Here is a 26924-nt window from a genome sequence, read left to right on the forward strand (position 1 = left end):
TGCGCGGGAGTAAAGAAGTGGAACCATTTCAACGCTTGATAAGGTGGGAATCAGACATTTCCAGGTCTTTAGTGCAGGCACACAAAGTAAGTTTGGGCAGCCTGAGGCAGTTCTGCAATAAAGAAGAAGTGGGTATTGATGGCTGGGTTGGAAAACAAAGAGGGAGTATGCAGGAAAATAATAGGAGGGTCCAAGGGGATATGGCAGAGTGCTGAGGGTTTCTACCACAGATGTGAATAAAAGGCAGATGTATTCTCAGGATGAATACAGACTGTTGGTTGGGTGTTGGTTGCGTATCAAAGTATCATAAATAATTTGAAGGAAGAACTTTGTATCAAAACTTTATTTATTAAACAAAAAAATGCACCATTGGAATAACATTTCTATAAAAAATGAATATGAGACTGTTCTACAGTGATTACAAAACCCCCTTTTCCTTGTGTAGTAGTATACAAGATCGTGTGTAGAAACAGTCATTGTTTTAAACTGTAAGCAAGTTTCCTTTCTCATAGAACAAGATTTACACTTAAATATTGCAATCACTAGTCTAATTTGGTTAACAATGCTAGAGTCTGACAATTTAAAGAAATTCTTCATAGGCTCAAAATACCTTCTTTTTTCAAAAAAGGTATTTTGTAACAACAAAAAATTTCTTCTTCCACTAAGGCTAGTTAAAGCTGTAGTATACCCATTTCTACCAAATAAACTTATCACTATCACACTAAAATTCACTTGAATTGCAAAGCCCTTTGAGAATGTGAATAGCACTGATCTGTGAAATGCTATCAGAATTACTTTAGGTTTGGTGTTATGGTCTCTGAACAGCCCTAGAAAGGGAGAAGGCGCTGATGATGGACCTTCAGTGAAGGCTTTGCCTGGACTGGACATCTTCTCATACTCAGCAATGGACAATTCATTTCCCAAGTGGTCCCTCTGAGATATGGATCACTGCAGCTTTAACAGCCGTATCTAGATTCCAACCAGATCTCCCTTTGTGTTTTTTTTATCATAAATTATCCAAAAAGAAGCCACTCTAAATAATAAATTAAATATTACTTATAAAAAGGACGCCCCATACCCACCCACCCTTCCCCCAAACAAACTGACAATTCACAAAGTTCAGAATTGTCAGGTTTACCCTACAATAATAAAAAACAGCATTTCTCCTCTTCTCCCACATTCCTTTCTTGCATCTGAAAATACACACTCAGCACACAGTGAGATCCCTTGGCCCATGCCTCTGTGTTTATGACATCTTGTAGAGCTTTGCTGTTGCTCTCATACCAACAGAAAAATCACAGGATGACAATGTACAAAGGCTCTCTACTGAGAGCAAGAGAAAAAAATCCTTCAGTGAGTGCAACTGGAAGTCTGCCAAGGAATGTTATTCAATTGGAGCAATGGAGGGACCACATCAAATAGGAAGTAGTACTTGCTGCTATGAGCATGGTAGTTGGTCTCCTATCTGATCACTGACCAGGAAATACTCAGGCATTTCATTTCAGAATCCCTTCTTTCTGAAAGCAGGTATTTTGATGGCAAGGTACATTGAAGGGTGGGTGCATGTATTTTTCAATGGGATAGAATAGGAAACACACATGTGTGAGTTTCCAAAGTATCCAATACATTTAAAACACAAGTGGAATCAAGTGGAAAGCTTTTCTCTACAATATTAAAATGGTCTGTGAAAGTCGCTAGATAAATGCAAATGATGGGTAAAATTTTGCTTGTGAATTTTAAAAAGAGAGAGGATGTCAATTTGAGTGTGTGATTGCTCCTTCCCTCTGCAATGTTCTGGTCTCTGTATCTTATTTGATGCTGAACAGGCTGAGATACTAACCCTGGCCCTCTGGACAGCCTGTGGGTGATGGGGAAGGGAAGGCTGCTCTGCTCCAAGCCTATTTTAAAGTTCAGATGATTCTCTGTTCTTTAAATACACCTAATACTCGGGAACTTTTCTATTTTCCTTTCTTCATGGGCTGGAAAGGGGCATTCTATAACCACAAGAAGTCTGGATCTGGGATAAAATTTTTTCTAAAACATTTCAGATGATCTCTTAAAAGTAAACTTTCCATGGAATTACAGTCTAACTACCATGTCTGAGATGCTCTGTTATATTTGGAGGTGATTCTAAGGTGCTTATTTAAATAAGGTCAACAGAAGTTTCCAAAGGTGGATAAGTTTCTGCAACCATCTTCTAGCATTGACTATGTTGGCTTCCAGAAAGACCTGTACTAAGGAGAATCTTTATGATAAAAGCCAATGAATGCCAAATTAGAGTTTCAGAATATTGTCCGGAACTTCACTCTAATGTTTCTGGGTTGCTACCAAGGCAGGGGACTGATCATCCACCTCATTTTAAACAATTCTTATTCAAAGAACCTAGTGCTATATCCAACCCCTGAATGAAAATCTCAATAAATCCACCTCATATCATTGTTTTTCCCAGGTTGTTCAACTGAGTGTGCATTTTATCATACCAAAATACAAAGTCACATTATTTAAATATTCTGGAAGCTTATAGGTTTGTTGCACAAAGGACTGCTATGACTGGTTTCTGATTAAATATGAATCACTAAGAAATATTTAATTTTTGGCTAGAACATCACACAAATATTCTGTGCACATTTGGAGCCATCTGCATTTGTAAGTTCAACAAATGCAGAAAATTTCAGAGGAGTGAAAATAGCTTTCTTATCAGAATGAAATACAAAGAAAGCTACCAAGCTTTTTCAAGAGGAGACTCTTGCCTGACAGTTCTGCACAGGGGAGGGGAGGCCTGAGTGTGCTCTGTCAAGTTTGATTTTCTTCTTTCTTGGGGAGAAATCAGTCCCAGTGGCAGAGCTGCTGGTTGGCTGTCAAGCTTTGCCCAATGGGAGTCAGAGAGATTTATGAGCTTAAGGAGCCTGCAAGCCATGAACCAGACCCAGAGTAGGAGAAGGAGCAAAATAGAGGCCACCTCACAGTATTCAGAGTCTTTCTTGTCAAGAAATTAGGAGAATTGGGAATTAAAGAGTTACCTTAAGATTTGGACAGGTTTGATGTATACATGTGAACCATTTGAGGGGCTAGTGACAGAATTATAAAGAAATCATTCATGGTGAATACCTTGCATGTGAAAACCACTAGGTAATGACACTCAAACCTTCTTAGGCTATTTAATTGGAACTTCATTCACATTCAAGGCAGGGCAGTTGGACTTACTAGGAATGTCAGGAGCTAACAAGCCAATGTATTTGTTTAATGAAGAAAATTTCAAGAGCCTGTGGCATAAATATAATTCCCATCAAAGACAGATAGCTTATTCTTTTAATGGATTTTTAAAAAGATTTCACTTCCTAAAAAAGTATTGACTTAGACTAGAAGGGTCTAGAATTTTCTGAAATTGCTTGTTCTCTTGATTGTCCAACTACATTCTACAGAGCAGTCTGAAGCTGAAACTTAATTCCTGAAATCTGAGATTTATGACCTACTCCAAATGGAGCATGGGGAAGACCCTCATGAGTATCAAATGCTGTCAAAGAACATTCCTTGTTTGTGAATATTAGAAAGGGGAGGTCATTCTCAGGCCTTGAGAAGGTCAGGCTAACCTAATTATTTTTGGTGCAATGGATTATTTCTGAAGCATTCAATATTATTTTAGGAAATGCCTTATTTCGGGTCAGTGGAGGGTTGTCCCCCTCAGTGCCCAGATATTGAACAAGAGTAATATGTCCAATGGAATAACATCACCCAGTTCTTCCAAAGGACTTCCAGAAAATCTTAGTAAATTGAACAAGCACTCTTGTTGAAGGAACAATTTTGCAAACGGACCAGACTTTCTAATGAACCATTTGAACAAGCCCTCTCTTTGACATCAGATTTCCTTCCCGACATAAAACTGTAAAAAAATAATCTGAATTATTACTTCTGTTACAGTGCCATTTTGCTCAAAATATTTCATTCAGGGATTCATATATAATTACCCACCTAATAAAAGGAGCTATTAGGTTGTAAAGATCCTATCCTTTCCATGCTCTTTTAAAATTATGACCTACTCAAGCTTGAAATCAAAGGCAGAGCTGAAAGGAATAATTCAGCTGAAACTCTCTCATTGGGTTTTCAAGTCACCTAACTGATAAATATGCAAACTAGCTCCCTTTTGGCAACTCAGCTGCATAAACAGGGATTAACTCCAAATGCAGCTGAAAATTCAAAAACTAAAAGAGTGCACACAAAAATGTTCTTAATTTTAGCTAGTTCCCAACTGTAGATAGCATGGCAATAGAAGTTACGAATTCTAGCCCACCGTTTAAGATGCTTTTTGTAAAGTATCCACTGGATTTATGATGTGTCAGAAGTGTCGATGGCACCTACCCCTCTGCTCCTCCCTGACTCTGGCACATGCATGGTAGAGAAGGTTTCCTTGGCAACAGGGTATGTGGTCACCTTGGTCAGTGCTGCCTGGTGTGTCAGTGAGAATGTTGCAGGTGGAACTGGCATTCCTCAAGAGAGAAGGTCCTCTTGGAAACTGCCTCTTTTGTTCCTTCCCTTCCTCAGGGGCTGTTCTCAGAAGGTCTGAGAGCATTCCTATAGGGGACACAGGAGACACTGGCTAGGAGGCCATGCAATATATGAAACTGGTCACTCTGCCCAAGGATGGTTGCCAAGGAGAAGTCAGGAAGGGATGGGGACCAAGAGGCAGGGGGAACTCTCCTGGCCAGATTTCCGAAGAAGATGGTCTTGGTGATGTTTTGAAATATCATCACAGTGTGGTATGGCACAAAAGCCACCCAAATTGAAAAGTGTCCTATTACAAGCTTAAGCACATAATTACCATGTGTCTGAGAAGATTGCATATTCTATCCTCTTTCTGGAAATGTGTGACTATTGGCAGGATGCCATTGGTTGCAGATTGTTGTGTTCCTGTACTCCAGACACAAATGTTAACCAAGGGTGGATTTACAATTACTCGTTCAAACTGGTGAATTTTACAGCCCCTTGCTAATATCCACCACTTGTGCAAGACTGAACTACAAACAAGCATTCACTGCCTTTTGCTTGTTTACCTATTTACTTTTTGTGCTGTCAGGAAATCATCCAATCCTTTGGTGCTATGGAGTGAGAGAATTTCCATGGGTGCTTTGTACTTTGAAGTTGAAAATAAAAAAGTGAGCTTGCACTGATTTGCCATGGTATGATACAGGCTTAAATAATGCACTTGCATTAAGACTAGACCTACACTTAAAAACCACAGGCCTTGATGAAGGAAAATATAGGCGTTAGTTACGACAGTGTGGTCACTTGTACTGGCAAAGAGCCAGGAATAATCTAGCAGCTCAAGATTCGACTCTGCAGTGAAGATGCATCTTTTCTTTTGTTGAGGGACCTCATGGTCATTACGCTACAATTCTTGATGCCTCTGAAAGAAGGATGGTTACTCCTTCTGCACTGCTTCAGGATCTTCCTTAACTGCGTGGTCCTGATGGTTGACCTGTACACCGGTTAGAGTTCTTGGACATAGGTGTGCTGTTTATGGGTAATTGTTATGCTGCAAAGTTCCCAGAAAATTCACTTATCAAATCAGCAATGCATGTTAGAAGGCCGAGCCTGTGATGGCGTTAAGTTGCTTCATGAGCCCTTCCAAGCTTGCCATTTGTTCGCTCAGATCATCCTGCTCATACACCTGTAGAGAGAAGAAGAGCAGAGAGTTAATACTAAATATTGATACTTTCCTTTTTGTGGCTAATTTGGCCACTCAGTATTCTCAGGACTGACTCGTGACCAATATCTTTGGCTATCTGTGGAGTATATTGACTGAATGGAGATGTTGGCAAGAAAAGAGGTGGTGATGAGTGACTGCTGGGTGTTTCATGGGCTCCATCCCTGTGACAAGGAAAACGTTCTATAGTCAAAAATGTCCTGTTTTAAATCAAGTTCCACCAATCACTAGCCTTACAGTCCTGGACAAGTTCATGAAATTCTCTGAGGTATGGTTTTCTTCATCTATAAAGTGATGATAATGACATTGCTTTCATGGGTTATTCTGAGCATCCTGTGACACGCTTCATGCCTGTCCTAGTGTCCAGAATGTGATGTCCATAAACTGGCTTTTAAAAAATCTTTGTACTAATCTAGGTTTATGTTTTGTATGGGAGCTTAATAGGTCTTGACATCACCAATTGGAAGCCTGGGGGTCATGACTTAGTTTGTGTGTGGAAACAAATGTATGCCCCAAACCAGACTCAGTGTTGTGCACAGGTGTGAAGGGACTCTTGTGACCTGATTTGAAGATGTTGGACTGTGGAAATCTTAGAAATTATAGTCTTTCCATCTCTCATTCACTGTGAGTCATGAATATCATGTTATTAGTATAAAATATGAGTCTTAGTTATCACAGATCCCCAGGTTACTGAACTCAGGGTTCAATAATGGTTTAGTATATATAGAATAGATGTAGAAATTTATATTTAAAATAAAATTTCTCCATGTCATTTTGATGGTCAACCAAATAGGGAGATAAGGGACCAAAGCACTGAGGTTGTGGTGTTGATTTGAATTCTATTCTTTTTCATGTGCTTCCTTTTTTTTTGAGTCAGTTTTTTTATTTTTTTTATTTTTTATTCTTCAAGTGGGAAGAAGAAGCTTGTTTCAGTGAGTATTTGGGAGCAGACTATAAGTCAGTGCTGTCCAGTGGTTAAGTGTCCAACAAATATTAGTTTCCTTCTTTGCCACCATATAATTTATTTTGATGCACATAAACATGGCCTTCTTGATTATTCTTGGCTAGTGCATTCAATTGATTAAATGACTGAACCAACAAAGGTCAGTCAGTGACTTGGCCACATGCTCTTAAGGGCTTACGGGGATTGAAAAGTAGTCAGTTGGGCCCAACAGTACTTGTATAAAGGTATTTGAAGAGGAATGTTGGAGTCAGGTGATGACTTGTTCAGTCATTTTCAAAAATGTTTTAGTTGTCTGGGCTACTTTTCTAGAATTACCTAGATCTAATTGTACAAAATAGAAATCACTAGTCACATGTAACTATTGCATCCTGAAATGCAGCTAGTACAAATTGAAATGTGTTTTCCCTATAAAATATACATCAGATTCTGAATACATTTTATAAAAAACAGCATGCAAAATTCTTTATTGACAGTTTTTATATTTATTGCATATCAAAGTGACATTATTTTGGATCAGATAAAAGCAATTATTAAAATAAATTTCACCTATCTTTACACCTGTTAGTTGGCTCCTTGTTTAAATTATACATGTGGCTCGCACTGTATTCCTATAGCTTACTGCTGATCTAAATCATTTGCCTCATTTAACAATAAATGTAAAATGGGCCACCTGACCATTAATCCTTATGAAATGAGAAACATAAATTTAGAAGTTTGAGTTGATTTGAGATATGGCCACAAATGTCAGACCTAAACAAACATTGAAGGAAACATCTAAATTCTGACAAAAGAACATTCGATTATTTTACATTTGTCTCTTTAAGAGCAGTGCATTGAGTCTATAACATCCTTCTGTCAACTATTCAAACACACATACACTTTCAGCTTTCTTGGATTCTATATAGGTGAAACACTTTACTATTTGTAAAACTGAAAATAATAAAGCAAGAAAAAAATATATCATTCTTCATTTAAATGAAATGATCCTTTCTTTTTGATGATCAGATTTTAAAGAAAACATGATTTTATTAAAGAAGACTTATAGTTGAATAGCTCACAAAGGACTAATTGTCCTTGACTGATTTAGTCTTTGATATTATGATAATTTTCCTTATCATTATATTATTTGCAAACTTTGTAAAAATCTTCACACATGCATTAAAAAAAAAGAAGCTAGTTGAAAGTGGCTGATCAATTCTCATTTCACAATCTAGGATTAAAAAAGTTCCTAGTAGAATAATAATATAGAATTTTAATGTTTATAAATCTTTTACCCTCTTTCAATTCCCTGATTATTTAAGATGTCTGATATGCTAATTCCTTAGCCTTTTAAAAAATGTTTTCTCTTGAAATCCATGCAGAAACACTGGAAAGTTTTCTAAATAGTGTCTTTAGGTAACACCTTTTTGAATCTTAATAGGACATTTTTGGAGAGAAATGTTTATTTCTCCCCAAATTTCAAACTTTTGTCCTATTCACTGATTTTTCCTTCTGAGATTTCTAATTTAAATACTGTTTGGCTTCTTTCCTTAAAACTTTTTTCCTTCTTGAATAATGAAACTTTCACTCTTATTTTCTAAATATTTCCATCCCTCCATTTGTCTTTGTTAAACTCTCTGTTTTTTTATTTTGCTTTTTCTTCTTCTCATTTCTATATTCTAGGCTATTTTAAAAATAATTTCAGAAGTAATACATATGATAACTTCAAATACAGCTTTTTGTTACTTTGTAATGTTAAAGAATAATTATGTAGGCTTCTTTCCAGAAATGCCAGGGTATTTTATCCCAGTGTGTGTGTGTGTGTGTGTGTGTGTGTGTGTGTATGCTCCTGACTATCAATATATTTGTGTGATTTCACTTAATCCCTGATATGTTTTTCTTAAAGTTTTTTCTCCATATGTCAAGTGCAGACAGGCAACAATAGGATCGATTGCTTGGGTCAACAGTGAGTGCTGACTGGTTTAGACTGGTTTTTTTGCACAGCTTCCATAGGGTCCAACTCTTCCTGATGTGGAATGGATGTGAAGAACACCCTTACGTTAGCTGGATCCTCAGTTGGTTTGTGGCTCTCCTCAGACACTTCAGGGGCTGTTGGCACAGACACGGGAAGCAAAGGGGATCTTGCTTTTCCAGCCAGCCCAAGAGAGGCTGTTTTAACATGAGTCTTGGGAAGAGTAGGCCCTGAAATTGAAAACACAGAGTGATGAGAAGTAATGTATGAAAGATTCTGAAGAACGTTCCCCCAAGCACATAAACCAAACCCAGTAGGGTGGCATTGATTTTAGGTTATTGTTCATTCTCTATTGTGGAGATTAATTCTGACACAACGAATGGGCTCATTTTATTTTTACTGAATGGAAGACAGATTGTGATTAGGCCTCTCCAGATGAAGCTCCACTAGTCATATGTAATTTCAAGTGGATTCCAAATCATGCAGGGAGAGTTGCCTGGGAGCTCTGCACTGTTCATCACGTCCTATAAAGTGTCAGGTGCGTTCACTGGATGCCCAAAGTCTCAGCTTTGGGCCTGTGCTTTACCAAGTAAATGAGCCCTAAATTGTGTAGGGGGACGAAAGACTTAGCAGACATGATTTTTCTGGTTTACAAATGAGTATTCAATGTTACAGTATATAACAGTCTTTCATGGCTACCTAAAAGAATCTCCTTATTAGTCTCCTTTTGGAAAAAATAAATAAAAGACATATAATTTTGTCCTAATCAATATGTTTTCTTTCAATAAAAAGATATTCTAATGCTCATAAGCATCATTTGAGGAACTGCCAAGTTTCTATTGGATGACATTCTGTCTACTACAAATAAGGGCTACCCTTTCTTTTCACATTTGACATTTGTCTTATAAATCCTACTTAGCTTCTAGCAGTACTACAACTTTGCCTCTATTGCTTGAAACAAAACTCTATAAAGCCCTATTGAATCAACTAGTACACCTCACATGACGAAGAAGTTCTCGTCATTTTTAACATCATAATGAAGAATTCAGCAGAAACTGTAGGAGTAAGATGTGAAAAGAAGTTTACCTCATTATTTTCTATCACCAATAATGATGTTTTAATTCTAATGATTCTAATGGGGTTCTAAATTTTGATCCCCTAGCCTACAAGTTGTTTTGAATATACTTCAGAAAACAGCATTCTAGTCAGTAAATTCCAGAGGTTAATGCATCCACAATCAAAGAAATAGGGATAATTTGTTTATTGGGAAAGAAAGGATGAAAATAATCTAATAAATTAGCGATTAGCTAGATATTAGTCACTGTAAATGTAAAAGCGTCACATGAACACATTTTTCCATGTGATGACCTAATATGGTAACTTCTTCACATTTATATCTTTTCACTCTTAAACATCAGGAATCAAAAGTCTACAAATGGAGTGAAGAATCTGGGATTTCCAATCCATTAAGTCTGTGTTGAGAGCTCAGCAGAGTTCAGCTATGTACTAGTTGTTAATCCGTTGGTTAACTAAACCTGCCTTGGTCTGTCGTTTTCCACCTGTAAAATGTGAACATTAATAATTATTTTTGAGGATTAAATGAGATTGTAAATTTAAAGTAGGTGATATCTAATACCTTGCTCAAACAGAACAGTCCTAAGTATCAGTACTCCCAATTCACATACAAGGATGACAAGTAACTTGCTGAAGTTCACACATTTAGAAAGGGGCAGGCATGCAGAGGTTTGCACCAAGTTATAAGCCCCACTAAGCAAATGAAGGTTTTATCACTAATATGTTGATCTACCTCATCCAAATGTGCTTTTTGGAGAAGTCAAGTAAATGAACATGAAATCGAGTCCACAGATTCTATTTAACTTGAGGGTTTATTATTTTATTATATTATGGTTTATTATAATTGAGTTGTAATTTTTTTTTGTACCAGGGATTGAGCCCAGGGGTGCTTAACCACTGAGCCACATCCCCCAGCCCTTTGTTGTATTTTGTTCAGAGACAGGGTCTTGCCAAGTTGCTTAGGGGCTTGCTAAATTGTTGAGGGTGACTTTGAACTTCTTACCCTCCTGCCTCAGATTCCAGAGCTGCTGGGATTACAGACATGCTGCCACCATACCTAGCTGACTTGTAATTTAAAAGTAAAAAGAGAGCTTCCATGATCTCCAATACTGAACCAACTATTTTCATTACAATGCTATTTAAATATATAAATATAAAGCTTGCCATCATTTAAAAAAAGTGTAGTTCTCATTCTATGCCATAAAATCCAAATTTTATGTTAAATGTAAAATGAATATAATAGTACAGTTTGAATTATCATTATTAGTTTTATATAATAAAAGAGGTTAGAGGGCTAAAACAAAATCACCTTGTGAATTTGGTAACATATGCCACATCATCTTGGGTTTGTCATGCATGCTCAGTTTTCACTACCAATATTCTCTAGTTGAATGATAGACAAACCTTCATTTATACAGAGACTTCAAAGCCAGCTGTTCTTCACTGGATGTGAACAAACTACTTGTTGATTATATTTATCTTTGCGAGAAATAGAATGTCCTGTGCTCAACTTTTGGAGTACAATATTTAGCCTCAAACATAAAACTGGGGTGTAAGAAAGGCAGCTGGAGGAGAAATGGAGCAGAATGGAAAGTTACAAGCAGTTAACTCACACAATAGCACCATCGCCTATGGATGTGGCAGATCTAAAGTCCATGCACTTGAACAGCCCTTGACAAACAGGAGGTCAGGACCACATGACCAACAGAGATAGAAGTCTCTCTGTTAAGAAATAGTAACTTAGGTAAAGAAGTAAGAGCTGTGTACCTGTCAGAATGCATTCACCTCAACAAGACTTTCCTGCTATAAGAGAACAAAGGGAGGTACGAACAACTAAAGGTATATTTCTTTAAATAACCCAACAGGCAACAGTAAAATAGTACTCAGTCAGTGAGGAACTAGGGGAGGGACCTTGTGTTATACTGGATGAAAAACTGATTGAACCCCATTTGAGTGTGCCTGCTCCCCACAGACACCCGATCTTGCAAGCTCTTTAATAATGTAAAGCCCTACTTTTTTTGCATATTGTCTCTCAGTCCATTCTTTGGGTTTGGACAGATGAGCATGATTCTCACATCTCTACATCCTTTTCTCTTTAGCTTCTGACTGCAAACAGTGTTCCTGATGCGATATTAATTTTGAACCTGAATATAAAGGCAGGTGCTAAAAACCCAGGTGGAGCTAAGCTATCCTATGGTCCTCCAAGGGCTCCACTGTGTACAATTTACATTAATATTTTAGATTGTTATTTAAGTGAAATCACAAAGTTTAAGAAAATCCATGAACTTTAGAAGTTCAAAAAAGAATACTGTTTAACCTTGAGAATGCATCTGTTGAATTTCTATTTTGAGTTTTGTTACTTGAATTACAATTGTTTATCCTTCTAAAAGGCTCATAAGGTTCTGGTTAAATCTGAATTTAGTTGTATTGTCACAAAAGCTGTCCCTCTTAGCACCTTCAGGAGCACTGCTTATCCCTCTCTCAGGTCAACATAGCAGCTGTGTTTTCACCATATATATAAATATATAAATATATATATATATATATATATATATATATATATATATATTCTATTTCTATTATACATATATAAATATGTATCTATTTTTGATCAAGGCTCCCTTGATGATGAAATCTACTGAGTTAATTGTTAGGGTTTTAAAAAAATTTAAGGAACTTAATGACCTCTGAAAAATTTGCAGTGTAACTCTTAACCAGAAATATGCAATGTTTCTAACACACACCAAATATCAATTCACTGTAACATAAGTATTTACCAAGAAAAAAAAGTAAATGTGTTCTACAAGGAAAAAGTAAATGGCATTGGCACAGCTTCTTATGGATGAGATTCTAATAGGGCTAGTGCCCAATTTGTTCTAGGAAACATATAAGAAAAAATATTATTTGAGAATGTATCCATCTGTTGTATATAATTCTATATGATTTATTACAAATTTCTCATAGTTTTGCATGTAAAGTAATTGAATTCTTAGGGATGGCTTTCATTAGAACTGTAGAAATATATTCTTAGGTATATTTTCTGCTCAGAATCCTAGACACATGGACAGTGTATTATACTGTATTTGCCATTCTCTCACTGTTATGGGAAGACATGCGTATGCCTACAGAGTGCTTCAACTCAAATCCATTAGAGAAAAGATCATTATGATTGATTTTCTATAGTGATCAGGCAACAGCTACACACTGAGACTGTATTGAGTTTTGAACTCTTTAAAAGACACTGTGGGATTTGCAAAAGGGATTGAAGACTGTCTCAGCTCAAAGACCACACGGGGTGTGTAAACCTCAAGTGACTGCCTTTTCTCATGTACTATTCAGAGAATCACAGACATTCAGAATGTTGGCACCTCAAGGGCCCCTAGAGCTCATGTAGTGACCTTCCCCTTTATTTTGGAGAAGAGAAATCTGAGGTTCCTGGAGACTGAGAGATCAAGGTAGAATCATTTCAATAAAATTCCAGTAGACACAAAGAATGTGAGCAGTCTCTCAGAGTTCATTATCAGCAGGTGTGCTCCATGGCCTTAAACATTTTTTCCTGAAAAGGGAGTTAAAGAAAAGAGTATAAGGGAAGTTTCCGAGGAGAAATTTATTAATAGCCAATTAGACAACTTTGGTTTCAAAATTGCCCTTTTATGAAGAAGAAAAAGAAATTAAAATAAAGATTTTCCGGAAAGCGTCTTGTTCAGCAAAACAGATACCATTCTCTTGGGTATTTTCAGAGATTCAGCATTTTCAGCTGCCGGCTGATGAAAATATGTATGTCATGTGTAGTTTTATCTGCTAAATCATTGCCCAAACTAAGGGCTCCAGGCAATCCTGTATGTGCCCTGATATGTCCTATAAAGAATGGATCTTTTCTGTCCCAGATTAGACTTTGTATAGTGGAAAGCAAAGAGAAAACAGTAGAAGAAGGGGAAATCCTACCAGCATCTTCAAGAGATACTATAGCATTAACTACATACTGACTATCAGAAAATAAATTAAATACAGAATCTTTAAACATCACAAAAGCTTGTAAAACTGCATTAAGCTCTACCTTTTGAGCTGATTGTTTGGGTACTAAAAATGTAAAAGTTTGATCAGGGGTAACTACTGCTGCTGTACCATTATTTGACCCATCAGTGAATATATTTGGAGCATTCATGATAGGTGTTTTTCTTGTCATTTTTGGAAAAATTACAGGATGCAATGACCAAAAAGACAATAAAGGATTAGATGGTAAGTGGTTATCAAATGAAACATTAGATTTGCACATGATTATTGCCCAAGTATTTAACTCATTAGCTAACTCATCAATTTGATTCATAGTATATGGAGTAATAATTTTATTGGGAGAAATTCCAAACACTCCCTTTGCTGCTTTTATTCCTTTGAGTATTAATTGTCCTACAGCCTCAGGATACCTAGTAAGAATAGTGTTAGGAGAATAAGATAAATGTATCCATAATAATGGACCTTCTTGCCAAAATATTTTTGTTGGTATTACAATAAATAATAAAGGCAAACTTATATCAATTCTATCCAAATGCATATTTTCCATATATGTTTCAATAATTTTTAATGCATTTCTTGCTTCAGGCATTAACATGTGGGGTGAATTTGGATCTGATGGACCTTTTAGGATATCAAATACAGGTCCCAACTCTCCTGTTGGTATGCCTAGATAAGGCCTTATCCAATTTATGTCTCCTAATAACTTTTGAAAATCGTTAAGTGATTTGAGTTATTTGAATTTTTGGTGGACGGACCATGGTTGAGGATAATAGAACTCCTAAATAATTAATTGGAAAATTTAATTGTACTTTATCTATTGCTATCCCTAGATTATAATTTTTTAATAAGTTTGTAAGTGTGGCATAACATTCTAGCAATGTGTTTTTATCTTTGTGTGCTAATAATACATCATCCATATAGTGAAATATTTGTAGTTCAGGATTTTGATTTCTAAGTGGCTGGATTACTTTGTTAACATAAATTTGACACATAGTTGGGCTGTTAGCCATCCCTTGAGGGAGTACTTTCCATTCATATCTCTGATCAGGACCTTCATGATTCAGTGCAGGGATAGTAAATGCAAAACGTGGACTATCCTCAGGATGAATTGGAATTGAAAAAAAACGATCTTTAATATCTATAACTAAAACATACCAGGTTTTTGGCAAAGCAGACAATTGAGGAATCCCCGATTGAGCAGGTCCCATAATAACCATCTCATTATTAATGGCTCTTAAATCTTGCAATAATCTCCATTTACCAGATTTCTTTTTGATGACAAAAATGGGAGTATTATGGGGAGATACAGAAGGTTGTATATGTCCTCCCGCTAATTGTTGTTTGACCAGGTCATGGGCTGCTTGTATCTTTTCTTTAGTCAGGGGCCACTGAGTATTTTCTACTCCAAACCTCAGATATTTTAGGCCTGGACACTGGTGAAGCCTGATTCCCTGCAAGCTCACTAAGTTGTGCTTTTTCCTTTTCGTATATATTGTTGCAGCTCACTGTGGGTAATTGGTTTCCGTCTTCATTTTCTACTTTGATTCCTATTCTTCTAGGGGGCTAAGAGACATGATTTTAGTTCTTCACCTCGCACCTGAAACCTCACAACTGCCTTCCCCAAAGGCTAACTTTTGACTCCATCTTCTATACCATTCAAACCAAACAAACATTTTTTTTAATGTAAAATGACCAGTTTTATGGCATGTCCTACATATTTAAGTGAGAAAGCAGTGACATCATCCGGCATTTGGATTAGTGAGTTTTGCTTAAACCGAAGGGGGACACTGGGGACCATCTTGCTGCCTCTGCTTCTCACCTGTTGATGGACAGCTATTATTGGGAGCCCATTCACCCTGAGTCCATTCCTCCCTACTGCACGGCTGTTGCAGATGGGGCTTTGCATACTTCACCAGATACTATATGCTTTCAGAAGCTACTTTATAAGACAACAGTCTTCTTGGATCACTGGCCTCATCCATGCTTGGTGTGGTTCCCCATATGCCTCAGGGTTTGTAACCTTTGGTGAGCTCCACGGTGTTTGACACACTGAAGGAGAGTCACCATCCTACCCCTCTGAAGTACTACAAGGTACAGTAATAATTAGAAAAAAAATCACTTCAGTATGTTAAACTCCTATTCCTTAATGATGAGAAAAGGCAAAATTCTTTACGGCTTTTCTCATGTTGGTAAATCCAGGCATAAAGCTTTATATTTATTTATTTCTTCACTACGGAGAACTGCACTGAGATTGAAAATGGTCCTAAACATGAACAATTTCAATGAAACTTCTAGGAGAATGCATCAAACTTCTCTGAGCAATGCTTTAAAGCAAAATCAAAGGGATGATAAAAATCAAAAGCATCCCTACCGTGGCTCTGAGCTGCTAATTTAATATAATCTTAACTGGATGGTCAAGAACCTCTGAAATTTTCCCCAACTACAAGGACAGAATTCCAAGACATGATCCAGAAAATCCAACTCATTTTCGGCGAGGGAGGTGAACAAACCTAAGGGTGACAGCAAGTGAGAGGAGGAGTGAAACTTGGATCAGAAATTAGAAGAATCTTCCATCTGTTTGCAGTCAGGTTTTAGAGGGTACGAGATTCTCTACCCTGAACATCAGGCTGATCTTCACAAAAGATTTTTTGGTTACCTCTATTATGGCAGTCTCATACCTTAGAATTCTGTGAATTCTAAACAGAGAATAAATTCTCAGATAAATATCTGAATATCAAGGAAGGGTGCTATCCTTGGACTTGGGAAATGCCATCTTACATGGTTTTGTGACTGTGTTGGTTAGCTTTTTGTTACTGTAACAGACACCTGAGATAAACCAACTTATAATGAAGAAAGGCTTACTTTAGCTCATGTTTTCAGAGGTTTCAGTCCATAGTCCATTGGACCCATTTTATTTGAGTCTGTGGCAAGGCAATATATCATGGTGAGAGGAGTGTGTAACCAAGAAGCAAGGTAACCAAGAAGCAAGGAGAGTTCCCATATTCCTTTTAAAGGCACAGCCCCAGTGACCTAAAAACTGCATCCTACTAGGTTCTACCTCTTATATGTTTCATACCTTCCACAGGCTGGGGATCAAACTTTTAAAAATGGACCTTGGGGGACACATATCCAAACCAGATAAGTGACGTTGGCCCAATAGTTTAATTTCTTTGAATCTTGATTTATTCATATCTATAACGATTAAAGGTTATTTGATCTTTAAGATATTACCTGTAAAATGGTTAGAGGAAGGAAAATATAGCTCTTTTATCTGCTCCTAACTTTACATTTGGACTTGTCTCTCCTTAAGATTTAGGAAGACTTGGTTAATTGATAAAAAGGAGTTGATAAAAAGGAAACCAAAATATCTACCAAGTGAATGCTTAATGCATAAATGACAATAATTGGGCTTTAAACCAGTGCTTTCTAGGAAAAAAAAAGTTCCATCCTTTTTTTCTTAAAATTATTAATGAAAAGCTATAACACCACTTAAGCTGGCTTTGCTCTCTTTATTTTAAACTAGCAATAGAGAGTGTAACTAAAAATAGGCAATACTAAATTTCTGTGAGTTTAAATGATCTACGGTTAATTGAAAATTCTAAACTTACAAATGCTTCTCCTGAAACCACTGTAGAGCTCTCTGTTCCTGGGGTGCATGTTGGAAAAGCGCCTCAGGCAACCCTTTGGTGGAACTCAGGATGGCGATACACTAAATAAATGCTTTTACATGGATGTACAACTAATTAAGTGAGCATCACTTTGGTTTTAATGTTATTTCCTCAGCAGGACCCACCGAGGGGGCAAGTACAAATGACGCTGGGATTCTGAGATGGGCCAGCGGTGCACAGCAGCAGTAGATGAGCAGCCTCAGTAGGAATTTACTGTTTTAAGCTTTATTTTCACAGTACAGTTATTAAACATTTCATTTGCTCATTAGGTACATAATATATGAGTACCAGGTGCAGACTCCTGCTAGCATCTCCCTGCAGAAGTTTCTCCCAAGTCCAATGCTTTTGTTGGTGAGAAATATTAGACTAGGATGCAGCAGGCATGCAGGGAACTAACTTACTTGGGTGGGATCAGGGGCCAATGTGTAGCAGGGCTTTTGATCTTCAATATTAAATTTCACATCTGTGCTTGTTTTTTCCACTACCTACTTCTGACTTTATTTTCTCCTCCTTTGCCTTTTGGAATAAAATTAAAACGGATGGTTGTAAAGAAGGCTGGGTTCACATCCTGCTTTGTCTGTCACCCATTCTGTGATACCAGACAAAGGGAATGGCCTCTCACAGTCCAGTTTCCATGTGAATAAGCACAGTTCCCATTTGTGCTTATTATTAAGCAGTTAGTCTGTGCTCAGGTTATCTGGGGGAACATGTCATAGAGTCATTTACACTTCTCACCTGCAAGATTTTTGTTTGTTTTTTTTCCTCCTATAGGAGAGAGAAAAAATATGTATGTGAAACATTATGTAATACTCTCCTTTAAAAAGAGAGTGGCCACATTTGCCTAGATCCACACACGTGATCAAATGTCAAGCATATACATTTTGGTATCAATTCTGAGTCTACAAGGCACATTGTAATTTTAGGGTGATAAGCATGACCAAAACATGCCACTTCTGGGAAGAAAAGTTTTGTTCTCTCCTTCTAACCCTTTTATTTCTCCTTAGAGATAAGGAAAGCAGCACCTTTGCTTATTGGGGAAATGCTGACTGACAAGGCCCCTCACCTCTCTATGCTTTCCCACTCCTCCCAGTAAGAGTCACAGTGAGGTGGTTTTCATTGGGCCACCTCTCTGTGAAAGTTGGAAGGTTAGATGAATGTGCTGATGATCAATACTCAAGTTCTTAAACCTGCAGTTCTTGGAAAACCTCAAACTCTCTGGCCTTGACCTTTGTCAAGGTTGCAACTGTTAAGCAAACAAAGTAAGGCAAGACCTGAATCAGCCCTGTCTCCACTATCAATTTCAGTTCACAGCAGGTGGGACCATTAGTTCAATAGTGTGTAGGAGGAAAAATCCTCCTCATCACTCTCACCTAATTATTCCAGAGGGCCAGTCAAAAACCTTGATTCTCATTTGGTAATCAGCATCTTGTCCATTATTTCCATGAATTGGAACCCAAAGAGAAAAAGGATAGCAGTACCTAAAGTACAATAAAACACCTTTTCCCACATTGTCTTATCAGATCTTTAAAACAGCTACCTAATTGCTCTTGTCTTGGAGACGGGAAAGTTCAAAGATTAGGGAAGTGGTCAAGATCACTCAGCTGGTAAGTGGGACTTGAATACAGGGCCTATGTTGTTAAATTTTATGCTCTTTTTTAGATAAAAAGAAATTTTCAAAATCAACAGCAAAGTGGACAAGACACCTTAGTGCTGGTGACAGGGGAGAGGATGCCACAGGTGAGGGCAGTGGCTATAGTGTGGCATGGCAGAGTAGGTGATGGAAGAGAGAAGAACAGTAGTAGATCAACAGGCTCCTTCTTTCTTTCTCTTTTTTATTTTTTTCAGCACTGGGGCTAGAACCCAGGACTTTGCACATGCTAGGCAAGTGCTCTACCACTGAACTACACCCCAACCCTTCTCTTCTCTCTCTTCATTCCAGTGAGATGTTCACATCTAAGTGGTGACCAATGTAAATATGATATTCCAGCATCACGAAGTGCAACTTCTAAAGACTTGGGAAAGAATAACAAGACTACATGGTTTGAAGATTGCAAAGAATGAAAACTTTCTTCAACTTTTTTCCTCTCTTTGTACCCTTTCTCCCTTTTGGATATTTCTCCCAACATGTACTGTTCCCCATACTTCTTTTTCTGCACACACACACAGTAGAGAAACCAGGAACCATCTGTACACTCTTCCCCATGATATATATTAAAAATTATATATAATCTGATAACTTAATCAATGATGAAATGTTAGTAGCTTATCACCTTTTTATTCTTGTATTTATTTACCCTTTTAATGACAGACGATGAAAGGATGATTTAGGGAATTAATGGTTTTCTGTCACCATTTCATCCGCCTGGGTAGGGAAGATGCTTCTGTTTCCTAAGATAGTTATCTTTCAAGTCTGATGCTAAGACATTTTTCCAGCTTCTTTTTTTCTCTAAGCTATAAGTTGTCTACCTCCTGGCTGAACAATAAAACAATTCAATAAGTAATTTAATTCCTCTCCTGTAAGAGTGAAAGATTTGGAAGTCCCAATTAAAAGACATGCATTTTCTGAGTTCTGCCTGTTTGTGGTCTGATCTACCTTTACATGCTCACAAACTGGAATCCAAGTGCTCAACTTATCAAGCACATCAGAAGCCATTTAATAGTAATCGAGGAGAAGAAGAGTTTCCAAAATGCTCATAGGGAGAAAGGGATCAATTATGTTGGAAACATGATTTAAATATTCCTGAATGACTTTGAATCCATAAAAATCCTATGTGTGGGAGACCTGTTTATTTTGTATTTTATAATGGGTAAGGGAATACCTTATAGAGAGATTTAAAGGGAGATAGGCTTCTTAGTTACTCACTCCATCATATAGTTTATGTCAGAAATAATGACTAAATGAAAGACAAAAACATTGTCTAAAGTGTCTTTCTGTCCTGAGGCCCTACCCAGGACTCCACTTGAGGAGAGTAGGGCTGACCAGAACAAGACTGTGGCAAAGGCCACCACAGGCCAAGGAAGCTGAAGAGACCTTAAACTAATAGTCCCTCTGGTCCTTGCTTTTGATTTAGAAATTTCATAGAATAAGAAAAGTTTCAGGGAAATCATCAAAGATCTCGAGAAATAGATTCACTGGAGAAGTTCTTTATTTCCCACTTTCTTTGATGTTTCCCTGAGGTTCCTGGATCACATATTAACAAAATATCCAACAAAATAAAACAAAAAGTACAAACTCAAAACCAAACACTTGTGGTTTTTTTATTAGCAGGCTCCCAGAATTTAAGTTTGAAGATACTGATTCCACATTTTACCCATCACTCACTGTGAGAGGTCTTTGACTTTTTGTAGGTTTTTTTTTTTTTTCCATACAATGTCAAAGTCAAGAGACCCCCTCAGTTAATTTAAGAAATATTTCAAATGATTTTTAGACATTTCTTTTCTCTGCCCAAATAATTTTTAAAATGTTCTTTTTAACTTTTTCTACTATTTGCAATGAAAAGCAACAGATTTGAGTTTATTATCCATAGTTAGTGTGATTTGGATATTTTATGCTCTGGTAGAAAAATTGTCAATTCTATTCTTCATGAAAAAATAGGGCTTAAAAACCCTACTCTATTGTCTAATTTTTGCTGATATGTGGTGATAAAACTTTGAAAAAAACACATTTGCAATTCACCAAGAAAAAAGAAAAAAATGATATTGCATAAGTTTTCATATTAGTTAATGAAAATAGTTTTCAAATGCAGAAACAATGTAGAAATGCCCACTTCAGTCTCTTTTAGCTTTTGTAATTATGTACTCTGTGTAGAATGTCATCAGAATCCAAAATCATCCACATAAGTATACAGTAGATTGTACTTCAGTAAATATTTCATAAGAAGTCTAAGATAATTTCACTTTTAACAAACGAAATTATTTTGTGAATATTGGAAACATTTTCTAGTCTAAAGACTAGAGGATTGCTATGGAGGAATCTGTTTTTATAATAAAACCTTGATTACCCAGAAGCTGATTTCTTAATGTCCTGAAATAATTGATGTTAGTTAGTTTCATTTTTAAAAGAAGTCCTCAAAACATGCTCCCATCCTCATACACACAGACGCTAATGGATACCATGATCATAGCCAGGAATATAATTTTCAGATTAAACTGGGTTGTTAGTACGCTGCCAATTCAACTCAATTGCTTCCAACTTTTATGTGATCTTCTTAGAAGAACCAAAGTACAGCATGAGCAATATTTTCAAGACAGAGTGCTCAAAGAAAATGTCTTAGTCAATGAGGTGTGGTTAGGTGTCTTAAAATATTTTCAACTGCAAGTTAAATACCCTCTCCATTCTCACCCCAAGAGAGAAAACAGCTCACAGGAGTCTCACCATTTTTTTGCATTGAGAAACGTCTTCCCCGTATTTTGCTGCCATAATTCTAGGGCTGGTCCATACTTGCATATTGCCAGTTTATTCACAGTGCTCTCAGCTTATGTCCTCACTACACTAGGGAAAGGTTAAGTATGAAAGTCACAAATCTGCTCCTACAGGTCTAGTATCTAAGTATCTAAGTAAGTATCTGCCCTGTAAATTTCTCTATGGATTTAATTGAATTCTCTTTCCTCACTTCTACAATTCACAATAATAATCAGGAAATCAGTTGGCTTCTTAGAATTTATTTTGTCCAACTATGAGAGTCTTTATTTGTTTTCCCTTAAAACGATGCAAGTATGTCAACTTAGATTCCAAGGGCACAGGCATATATATGCTCATTGAAAGTACTCAGAGGTGAAGGGAACTGAATTTGCAGCTTCCGTAGAATAGCATTAAAGAGTAAGATGCATGGGTAGGTGAACAGCTAGGTAAAATCTAAAATATGAAAAAAATGTTGGAATCTAGATGGCACATATATGAGAGTTCACTGTACATATTTTCCTAAGCATCTGATAATTTAATTTAATATAACTTCAAAAGGAGAAGCCAAAAGGATGGCACCTTTGAATAAAGGGGCTATGGTATTTATAACTACTTGTTCCTTGAAGTCCTCCTTTTTGGCTTCTTTAAAATTATACTATTACTGTTCTTCCTATCCCTTGGGCCTCTTATTCACAACATTATGCTTCTACCCTCACTCAGTTTGGGAACTATACATTTTCCTTCCATTTCTTTCCCTGGGAGTTCTCATCTAATTCAACCTACTGCAGGTTGAAACTCCTACTCACAAAGAAGAGTCCCCAAGTGGCTTCTGCAGCTGTGACACCGCCCTGGACCACATCCACCTTAAATACTCCACAGTCTCACCTGGATGCTCCACTCCCCCTTCATGCTCAACATGCAGTCCTCCCTCTCCCAGGTTCCCACTCCTTTCAAAGAGTAACTTCTCAGTTCACCTCATTCCAGTTGGTTATTTAAAATCACATTCCTGAAGACCCAGGAGTAAAGTAGCAGTCACCTTGAACCTGCCTTCTCCCTCCTTCTTCATTGCCCATTCATCATTCACTCAGTCATCAGCTTCTTCTTTTGAAAGACACCTCTTGCAATCGCCTCCTTTGTTCTGTTCTCACTGCCCTTAACTTCCACCAGTTACTTTCTGTCTCCTCTTTGGTTTGCCATTTGATCCTCCTTAATAACAGCTCCATTTTCACTCGCCACACTCTGCTTTCTTCTGCTGGTCATGTCCTCATTGGTCATGTCCTTTCCAGCAAGGCTGCCTTTGCCTACAAACTCTGAAAATGTCTTCTCCTCTCCTACCCCTGTGCCTTTACATACTCTATTCCTTCTTCTTCATAGACTTTGGTGACTTTCCACCAACCTGGGAAAGGAGTTAATATTGGGGTTATGCAGAACGAGGCTTTTATCCGGTCCCTGCAGTTGGAAACTGTAACCTCTGAGGTGTTTATTTAATTCCTAAGTACTCTGGGTTCTTTCCATATAAATTTGTGGAATTTAAGACATGCCATGTGCCAAAGGACATTCTTCCCAGTCCTCACAGCCCACATATAATTGGTTGGTTTTTGGTTAAACATCTCTGTATTATAAAATTATTTACATTTATTCTGAGCTACTAGAAACATAAGGTCCTCAGAACTGTCCATTCTTTAAAGATATTTGTTAATTGCAATTTTATCCTTCTCCATTTGCAGTAAAACTAAATGTCAGTGAAAAATTCTGACTAATCCTTGTCCTGCTGGGCCAAAGAGAAGCTCTCTTCAAGCCCGTGTATGGGAAATTATTCATGAGGAAATATGCACCTATGCAATGTTTCATAAACCCTTCAATATTCAATATGTACAGCCGCATGGAGTTTTTGAATATTTCATATTCATAAAATGATTGGAAGCCAGTTCTGAAAAATAAGCTGTTGGTCATCTTGTGTGAGATTTAGAAATAAGCTTATATTATATTTGGGGTTTGGACGTCTATATAAGATAGTTGTTTAAGTCAACCAATAAGAAATAAAACTTTCTACAATTGCATGTGTTGGTTCAATGCATGTAGGAAAAGAATGAAATCAATATATATTTGGAAAACCCCTCCCCACTCCGAAAAGTATGTCAAAATAAAAACCAGTGAATATATAAATAACACAGTGAAAACAGAAAGAAAAAGTTTTTTTTTTTTCTTTCTGTCTGCAATGCAGAAGCTGGAGAATTGTGTCATGTATTATTATACAAATTCCAGTGAGAACATTAGAATACCCTTGGGAAAAAAATGTTTGCAATGTATATATTTACATGTTAAGGGAGATGCCAAAATACAGGCTCAGTTTTTATTAGTTGTGAGATTACTATTCACATAATCTTTGATTTTGTGTGTGTGTGTGTGTGTGTGTGTGTAAAACAGAGCTGTTCAGAAGAGTAGGCCTCAGCTTCAAAAATCCCCAGGTTCTAATCCTTTGCCTGACAGTTAAATATAATGTACCGTTAAATGTATTTGCTACATATTCTTTGCTTCAAAGTTTCCTTCTGAATAAACTGGGAGAAATAATACTTTTCATGTTTTGTGAAGATTAAATGAGTCAGTAAACTTATGGTTACATGCCTAATAATGGTAATTATCAATAAGAAAATTTGGAGATTTCATTGATATGGTTAGAATTCATTTTTCTTGTGTATGTAGTAGGGCTTTGTGGTCATATTAAATATGGAAGCCAGGTGGCACAGTGGCATACACTGAAATCTCAGCTACTCTGGAGGCTGAGGCAGGAGGATCCCAAGTACCTAAGCATCTTAGTGAGATCCTGTCTCAAAATAAAATAAAAAGGGGTAAGGATGCAGCTCAGTGGTAGAACACTTGCCTAGCAGTATGGAGCACTGGGTTCAATTTCTTGTGCTGAAAAAAAGAAAATAAAATTTGCATTTACAGGATTTTAAATGTTAGTTCTGGAAGGTAGGTCACATAAGTGTGAAATATTTCTTTAGGATACTACAAAAGAAAAATAAAGCCACAGAATCTGAGCTTTGAGACAGGAAAGAGTAAGGACAGGTATTGTTTGTATGGCACCTGGATGACAGCAGGTGCTTAGAACGGGAGGAGAGGGAGGGCTGGGGTTAGACCTGATGGGCAGGGGCTCCAAGTCAGCTTCCAGAAACTTGGTCCTGAGTGATCCATAGAACCCAGAAACTCAAGGAGAACATTAGAAAATTCTCAGGCTTTAAAAACATCAAGAGGTTAGTGGAAACTTACTTTAGAGCACTTTTCTTTGTTGTAACTGTAATGTTCTATCATTGTTCCTCTCTCTGATCTGGAATTTTAAAAACTCAAATACTTCTGTGTTGGTAGCCACTATTGTATAGTACCTGTTGCCCTTTAAATTCAGAAGCTCTAAGCCAGGAAGGAAAGGACATTTAAGGGGAGTTGAGCTCAGGGACAGAAGGAGGAAAAGAAGAAGGAAGAAAGAGGGGAGGAAGGTAAGGAGGGAGAGAGAGGGGATAGAGGGAGAGGAAGAGGAAGAGACTAAAGGAGACAAGCAGGTTTTGATTGTTTGAACATTTATTGGAGAAACAGGTCCTTTTTCTCTCAGACCTCTGTTTTCTCTCAGTGCTCTCTGCCACCAGCCTCCTCAAACACATATTTAGTCCTTAGACATATTTTATATCCAATCATGATTTATGATAAGATCTTGTAGGGAATTATAGAATACATTTAACTTCCTGACTGCTCAAATAAACATTTCTTCTAATTACCTCCCATTTCCTGTGATTTATATTACCACTGCTTATAACTACCTTACTACCACCAGAAAAAAGTTTTAAATTTATTTTGCAGATTTTATGTGCTATTCACCCTGATGTGACATCAGCTGATCTGAAATTTTCATTGAATGGCACATTGTTCTTTTGCAAAATGCATGTGTAAGTCATTCAGTCTCTACAGGAGGTGTTCTCCACTGTCTCATGGGAATGTGAGGAGCCTAGGATATGAGGACCCCTCCAGAAACGACAGCTAACCCATCCCAGGTCCCCACAAGAGCTTGTATTTTGGAGAAAACTTACCACAGAGAATTGGAGATCTTAACTATAAATCTTCATTTAGGCAAAAAAATTCAGAGTGTTTCAGAAGTAGGACCTCTTAGAACACATTTATAAATACTAATCTAATGCCTTCATCAGGCATTGACAAATGTACACAGAGGCCTCAGGTGTTTCTATGAATGTGAATGTTTGTTTACATTTTGCAGAATGTGGTTTGAGCAGGGGCAGAAGTGCTCAACTAAGCTTGGCCTTAGATTCTGGAAGGTTATCTCGGTTATAAGACTTTTTTGAACTAGTCTTGAAAATCAAAAAAGCAACATGAAAGAAAAACAGACTTTGGTTTTGATGTTCCACAGCTGAGCCTAAACGGAAGTTGATGTCCAAGGCCAGGTTAAGTGATTCTTAGCCTGTAGTAGATGATGAACAATCTAGACTCTAATGAAAACTACAAACACACTTGCTAGGAAAACAAAACAACCCTGTGCGGCTATCAATACGTGTGTGCTTGTGTACACACACAGAAAGAAATGTTAGTTTGATTTCAAACAAGTTACAAAAGAAGTTCCTCCAGGTGCTCCATGGATAAGAACACCTGATCTGTTCTAAAGCCAACACCTTTCAAGTGTGACCTGAAGAGGGGCAGCCTCCATATCTCCTAGAATCTCCTTAGCAATTCAGAATCTCAGGCTCTACCTCAGGTTCACTGATTGGAACCTGCATTTTAATAAGACCTACAGGTGATTCCCAGGCAGATAAAATTTAAGACTCACTGCTTTGGATGGCCATGTCCACAGGGGGTTTAAAATTCCAAATTATATCTCAAATCACATTTGGAGATGACACATGCTATATAATACTCTTAATAAAACAAAATCTATTATTTGTAAATGAGAAGGCAAAGGTGTAATATTCTGCATTTGAAAACAAATCCCTCTGTATCAAACTTTCAATTGCTTACTTCTGCTCCTCACTCCTCTGTCCCCTTTGTCTTGTTATTCTCATTCACAGGTATTAGTAGAGGCAACAGTGAAGGCAAAGGTTAGAGCTGGGATCTAGGAAATTCTATGAGCTTTAGTCATGTAATGTGCACCA

At 37.2% G+C, this 26924-nt stretch overlaps 1 protein-coding gene across 3 annotated transcripts in view; it reads right to left on the bottom strand.

Annotated features, from left to right (window-relative positions):
* Nucleotides 1-350: 350 nt before the first annotated feature.
* Dcc (DCC netrin 1 receptor) overlaps nucleotides 351-26924 on the bottom strand; it is a 1055962-nt gene continuing 1029388 nt past the window's right edge. For all 3 annotated transcript variants that reach the window (XM_048806205.1, XM_048806204.1, XM_015482370.2), the window contains exons 28-29: nucleotides 8704-8846; nucleotides 351-5665 (exon numbers count right to left, since the gene is read on the bottom strand). In XM_048806205.1, the coding sequence (XP_048662162.1) occupies nucleotides 5576-5665; nucleotides 8704-8846 (233 nt within the window). In that variant the 3' untranslated portion in view covers nucleotides 351-5575. The remainder of the gene's footprint in view (nucleotides 5666-8703; nucleotides 8847-26924) is intronic.

This window comes from Marmota marmota, unplaced genomic scaffold, assembly GCF_001458135.2.
Source record: "Marmota marmota marmota unplaced genomic scaffold, marMar, whole genome shotgun sequence".
Taxonomy (NCBI): Eukaryota; Metazoa; Chordata; class Mammalia; order Rodentia; family Sciuridae; genus Marmota; species Marmota marmota.